Genomic DNA, 6,973 nt, shown 5'->3' with positions numbered 1-6,973 from the left:
TTCAAAGTCATCCATGAAAACAATAACAATTAAGATTTTTCTGTTTCGTTATATTTTGTCAAGTTGATTAACATAAACTGCAACTGAAATGATGAGCAATCCTGATATTACTGATCATTTCTCAATTTGCTGTCACACATATCCTCAGTGTCCATGTCTGTAAACTTGTGTTGGCAGTTGAGGATCTGGGGAGTTAAACACACCGAGTTCCCTCTGTGGGATTAGGTTCTCTTACAACATACCAGAAAGAAAATCCTTTCTTCTGATTTGGTGAAAGTCTGAGTCAATCACAGTAACAAGTTCCTTTGGAAACTATGTTATCTCAGATAATAGGTAATCAGCAGGAGACTAAAAAATTCCAAGACTGTATGTTCATCATATGGTGCTTTATCAAATAAAGAAGGCGGATTAGGTGGTGCATCCCAGACACGTTATTAGTAAAAGATGACGATGATGATGATGAAAAGATGATCTTATGTGGTCCAGTCTATTGCAAACACTCACAGCACAACACTGACTCCAAGGGATATGACCTCTGACCCTGACTGTATGCACACAACAGGGGAAAAAGAGACAGAGATAGATGTTTCATGAAAACAGACAGGGAGGAAGAAATACACAGATCAGTGGAAGATACCATTACACACCACTCTTTAACTTTTGCATATTCATCCCTGCTCAACCCGCATTTATTGAGAACAGTCAACCACATGCTAAAAATCAACTGCTCAAAAAAAGCAAAGAAAAAAAGAAAAGAAACAGTGTTGATATGTGCTGTACAGACCCAAGTCCTGCCTGCAAGAGAGACAATTGCTAACTTTTTTCATTTAATAACACAGAGCAGGTCGTGGTCAGTTCCCTGCTCATGCCAAACCTATATCCCATTGGTCCTGTGGGAGCAGGTAAGGTGGGCCAAATGAATATCATCACAGTAAACAAGTGAGGATAAAATGATTGATAAAAACATTCCTGAAATGAAACTTGTCACTATGACTTCTTTTCTGTTGAATATTGCCGTGAACAAAAGTTTGGAGCAAGGACCACCGATTCATTTTTTCACATTTTTAGGGTAGGATGTCTCAGATTGTGTATGTTAGCTGATGATGCGTAAATTTAACAGCTACACAGCACTTTGGGGAAGCAGGATGCCTTTTGTCAGAATGCCAGGCAATGACACTATCAGTTTGGAAAATCACAAGTAGATCATTTAAATAGAAAAGGCCAGGTGCATGGATAATACTACACATGAATGGAGATTAGATCATGGCTGTGTTAGCAAGAGGCACAACGCTTCTGTGTTATATGAGCATCACGTTCATGTGATGTATGTCTGGGAAAATACACTGAACATTTTTGATGTTTACATTTGTCCATGCCATTAATAATCTAGTATTGTATAGACTCAGACAACCAGCCACTGGGCAAGATACAGTATTGACAACTATTCATTTAAGTCAATTTGGGCATATACAATATAATCTGACAAGGCATGCCAACACCCACTTACACTGACCACTGTGTACCACACAGCCACACACAATCATGAGACGTAAAGTGCAAGCAACATGCCTGTCACAAGCCGGATAATTAAGTTATCAATAGACAACAAGAAATAAATTTCCAGAACAGAACAGACAAGTTGGCAGTAATTAGAAGTGTCCTTTCCTTCTGTGCCTCATTCAGTTTTAATGTTAGAGAAAGGATTTGGAATGTACTGTGGTGTTCAAATTGAATGATGCAAAGAGGTTTCCCCATAACCTGCTTGTAATCTACTTGCATTCACAGTGGCTGCGGAAAATTATTTGTGTCAATGCTTGTCTTCACTTTTTGTCTTTAATACACCCTCTTGCTTTCCATTTCTCTTGGTCTCTGTCATTAACGGGTCACATCCCTCATGCGTATTTGTAAGGGGATTGCTTGAGCTCGTGTGTCTCTTAGTTAAATGTCCCTATTGAACACTATCATGAAGGTAGCATATAATTACTGTGCCTTCATAAAGGGAACATTATTTGCGTTCTTTACTCCTTCGAATTACACTCAATTTATATAAATACAATTTTGATCGTTACTTGGGAAAATTCTGTTTAGTAAAGTTTGGGACATCTGTGGGACAACATTCTTTACATCACTTAATGAACCACGCAAGAGTGTAAGTTGGAAAGATGTGCTAAACACCTCAGGGTACAACAGCACTATTGTAGGCACCACTTCAATCTCTTTCTCATGATTTCCTTATGCTGCAGGACTTTGGAGCACACTGTTTTTTCATTGTTCATTTGTTCATTTCTTTCCAATTTCTCCTTTCTTTCTGTTTGACAGGTTGCTATTGAAATGCAAATATCTCAGCTGCATAACGCATCTCATTGAAGAGAGATAGGACCTGCATTTGATGAATCTGTTCACTGATCAGCATGTTGTTTCTTACAACAGAGCACAGTTCCCACCCCATCATAGTCTACCTTCACTTAGAAACATATCGAAGTACACACTGCAGATTGATACAGCACCCAATACAAAGTAAGAAAGAACATCTTGGATCACACAAGCTTAAAGTGAAGGGTATCATCATTTACCTTTTGTTTATAATCATATATGAAATCATGGCACTGATAAAGACAGGCCATAGGATCAACAAATGTGATCACTCAGAGAGTACTAAATTACACACTTGGTGTTTGCTCCCTGTGCTATAAATAAATCCCACAAACACTAAATGAGAATGATCCAGAAACAGAGCTACAATGAAGTGTAAAATAAAACACCATAATTACTCTCATATCCCAGGCACAGTTTTACAGTCCTTGCTCTTAGCATAATATTCTATACACCTAGCATGCCAAAAAAAAAGAAACCCAAAGGCAAAATTTTGTTGAACATTGTTCTTCCCATGAACTTCAAATAGTTCCTCTGGCCCACAGGCCTATCAGTATTAGAAATATCCAAACATGTTTTCCCACAATGCTTAACTATGGTCCCTCAGTCACAGCTTCTGCTGTGCTGACACACCCTTCCAATAATCAAGGATGTCATGCAGGTCCTCGCCTTTGGCGAACTGCACCTTTTTTCGAAGGGCATTTCCAGCCGTCACATAACAGGCCTCATCACGCTGGCCTTTCCGGTAGGGACGAAAGCGCTCCCAGATCCGCAGTGAGCTCTCTGAGGAGTACTCTGGGCTGGAGGAGTAGCCAGAGTAACTGGAATGGTGGTGGGCAGGCGAAAGCTGGGAGTAAGATGCTGCATCCCTGCGTGAGCGCGTCAGTGGCTTTAGAAAGGAAACCCTCTGGGCTGGGGAGCCCTGGTGGGAGCCTTCATAGTAGAGAGCTGGGACAGAATGGCGGTGCTCCGAGCAGTGGTAGTCCTGCTGCACCTCCAGCTGCTGCTGCTGCTGCTGCTGTTGTATTTGTTGCTGTTGTTGGTAATGGTGTGGGTTCTGGCTGTCCTGATGTTGGGCACCAACACCACCACTGTCGCAACCACCTCCATCCCCTCCAACACAGCTCCCACTCCCCACTAAAGGCAGCCTCTCTAGAGGCTCTCCACAGCCCACGGGACTGGCCCTGTCTGGGTACTGCTGCTGTTGTTGATTACAGGCATCTGGACTCCTTGGCTCAGGAACATCCAGGCTATACACCCTAGCTCCTCCACGTTCCCTGTCCCGACCCATGGAGCCACAAGAGGTGGTACTGCACTGTTTCTTGACAGCATTTACAATAACCACTGCTGCATCTGCACTCATTTGCCGCTGAATTGGGCGTACAGCAGTAGCTGGTGGAGGGGGCCTGTAGGGGGGAGTGACGACAAAGCCACCACCACTGATCCCTGGGCGCTCAGAGAGAGGGGCATTCAAGGCAGGAAGTGGAGGTGGAGGGGGTATTTTGTTGGGAGCAATGACCTGGCAAGTCTCTGTCACCCCTTGGGAAAGTGGGATTAGTCCACGGGTAAGGGAGGATGCACTAGTGGGGGGAGGGGAAGTGGGATTGGAAGAAGCTGTAGGGTTAGCAGAGGCCCCAGAAGCAGCAACTGCTGCTGCATCTAATTTCAGTGCATCAATGCAGTTGTTAATAATCTGGTTAACTTTGTCTACCTCCATGGCAATGGTGGAAATCTCTGATGCAGAGCCATGTCCGTCATCATCTGAGTCATCCCCAACATCAGTTCCATCATCGTCCCTCAAGTCTTCCCCCCTCATCCCTCCATGCCCACCACCACCCCCCCTCTCCATACCTGCCCCTCCAGTTCTGACATCCATATAGTTTCCTTTACTTGTAGCCATGGCCTCTGAAAAGGCAGTGGCCATTTTTTCCACTTGCGGGATAGAGGAAAGTCTAGAGGAACTGGTGTTGGCTGAGTGGAGCATTCCCGTGCTAGAGGATGTGGACATGGGGAGTTTGCCTCCATGGTGGTGCTGATACTGGTGATGTTCTCTGGACTGCTCCTGAAGCTTATGGACTGCCGATGGATCGTTTGCCACTGCTGCTGCCACTTCTGGTCCATATCGCATTTCTAGTATTGTTTTCTTGACACAGATGGATTTCTTCTTTTCATCATGCATCCGTTTCTTACGTAGACAATAGTAAACAAGACCTAAAACAATGAGCATGCCAAAAAGGCAGCCCACAATGGTCATTATGTAGTGGGTAGTAGTGGAAGGTGTTGGGAGCATGTCATCTTGATTCGGAGCCCGAGTGGAAAACTGGAGGCAGGTGTGGTTGTAACGTTGAGAGTTGCGGATGGATCCTACACAGAAAGTGTAATTGTTGTGTGGCTTGAGCTTGTTGAGGGTGATCATCTCCTTCTTGTTCTTCAAATTCATGACATCAGACACAAACGTGTGGTTGTATTGTGTTAGAATATACATTTTGCTGTAGGGCCTTGGAATCTGCACAAGGAGAGAGGCTGATGACAAGGAGACATGATGGAGCTTGATGCTGGGAATGACGATTTCAGTAGATGATGAAGAGGTGGTGGGCTGGTGGTACGGCCCCACACCACCAAATATATCTGGCCCGATCCCAGAAGGACCATCGAGATCTGGTGGGAGAGAGGTCATTCCTGGAATCATCACTCCATCCCGGCAGTGATGGTACAAAATGTTTTTGGCATTCCGACCAGCATGGCCAGCAGCAATAGGACTCAGTAAGGGGAAGCCAAACATCTCCCGGGGTGTCTCACACTGAAGGCGGTCATAGGTGTGTGTGACATTGTTGAAGGACTCCAACCAGGTTAGGAAGCCATAAAGATCACAGCCACAATGGAATGGATTTGCTGCCAGTTCACACACCATCAGCCGAATGAGAACTGTGAATGTGGATGGATCAATGCGGGCAAGTTTGTTGGATGACAGGTCAATGCTGCTGAGGCTGGGGCACTCCCAGAATGCATTGCTGGCAATAACCTCAATGAGATTGTGCTGGAGGAAGAGGCATTGCATGCGGCCGAGCCCTCTCATCATGCCCTCAGTTAAGTTTGTCAACTTGTTGTAACCTAGCTGTAAAACCTGAGGAAAACACAAACGAAGAGGCATTTTTAGTTCTTTTTACATTGTGGGCCCAGTTTTAGTCATAACTTTGGTTATGCTGCAGCATCTTCTAGAACAGAGTTCAGGACAGCTACTTGTGCACATCTACACTTTTTGTATGCAAGCTATAATTATAACAGACTAGGTAGGTGATTTAGATAATATGGTAAAATTGGGGCATTGTTGACAATACATGTGATTGGCTCACTGTGTTACTTGTCACTGTTACGATATCAGTTGTTGAGTAAAATATTACCATAGCAAATACACATTGTCACATAGACTTAAAGGTTAAATGGGAGACAAGGAGAATGTCATATCCATTGTTTTTTTTTTTAACAGTTATCAGTACAGTCTCCCCCATGTCTGAGATGTTAGTGATTTTATGCCTGCAATTGAGTTTACTGAAAAAATTAAAATGAAACACGGCTACCATCAGTCATAATACAATTTAATTAATTTGAGTCATCTTCTAATGCATGTGTCATGCATTCAGTGGGAAATTCACTAGAGTCCCACCAAAATGTAGATCAAGCACCTTTCCAAAATAAATGAACTCTTATTCACCCTGTAGCCAAAGTGAAAGAGCCAGTCTCAAACTAAGGTCTAATGCATGGTGAGTTATATTCTTGTGTTAAGCTCAAAGCTTTTATCATCCATCCCCCCATCACCTGTAGGTTGGCTTGTCCTGCAAAGGCTCCATCCTCAATATAGCTGATTTCATTCTTGGTGAGGTTGAGGTCAGTCAGGTTGGTGAAGCGGTACATGGAGCTAAAAAGCACAGCTTTCAGCTTATTCTCATTCAATCTCAAGTCATGGACCGTGTTGTTGATGTGCTGGGGGATAGTCTCGTACGGCGGCTGGTTCTGACTGCAGATAGCCAGCCACACATAGCCTTTGTCCCCCTCAATGAGCCAGCAGTCCCCGTTGACCATGTTGGGAAAGTGGGAGAAGAACAGGAGGGAGGGAAGAATAAGAGGAAGGAGAATGGAGGTGGTAGAAGCACCCTGCATGATGCCGAAGGACAAAAAAGAGAAACAGGGGAAGTTATAATTATTATGGAGAGAAATGTTGTTGCAGGCAGGAAAGAAGGTTGTGTTTGCAGGAGAAAAGGAAGCAACAAAGGTTGCCAAGAAGGATTTCCAAACAGGATAGGGGTCCGGGTTGGGTGCTGAAAAGGGGTAAAGGCTTCACAATGCTAGTCACAGCTTTATGGTCATCATGGTGATTAGCAGGGGAGCCATGTTATGCCATGTCTTGTTGGCCTGCAATGCGGGGTAAAACAGCTTGTCCTCATACTCCCTCTGTAGACTTCAGCTGTGAGGGACTCAAATGGATGGACCCTTGGAATAATGGAGAATCTGTAGAGAAGATAAGAAAAGAACCATAAGAAAAAAGCCAAAGCATTATAATGTGATACATATTAAACATGGTGGCAAAGACTAATTTTTATTA

General features: G+C 43.8%; 1 protein-coding gene across 1 annotated transcript; it reads right to left on the bottom strand.

Moving 5' to 3' along the window:
- Window positions 1-2,980: 2,980 nt before the first annotated feature.
- LOC120788136 (protein phosphatase 1 regulatory subunit 29) lies at window positions 2,981-6,531 on the bottom strand. Its single transcript, XM_040123677.1, has 2 exons — window positions 6,190-6,531; window positions 2,981-5,497 (listed from the first exon to the last, which is right to left on the bottom strand). The coding sequence occupies exons 1-2, from the start codon at window positions 6,529-6,531 to the stop codon at window positions 2,981-2,983; spliced, it is 2,859 nt and encodes a 952-aa protein (XP_039979611.1).
- Window positions 6,532-6,973: the final 442 nt, after the last annotated feature.

The sequence above is a fragment of the Xiphias gladius genome, chromosome 3, assembly GCF_016859285.1.
Source record: "Xiphias gladius isolate SHS-SW01 ecotype Sanya breed wild chromosome 3, ASM1685928v1, whole genome shotgun sequence".
Classification (NCBI taxonomy): Eukaryota; Metazoa; Chordata; class Actinopteri; order Istiophoriformes; family Xiphiidae; genus Xiphias; species Xiphias gladius.
This window is presented reverse-complemented; position numbering and strand designations above follow the sequence as displayed.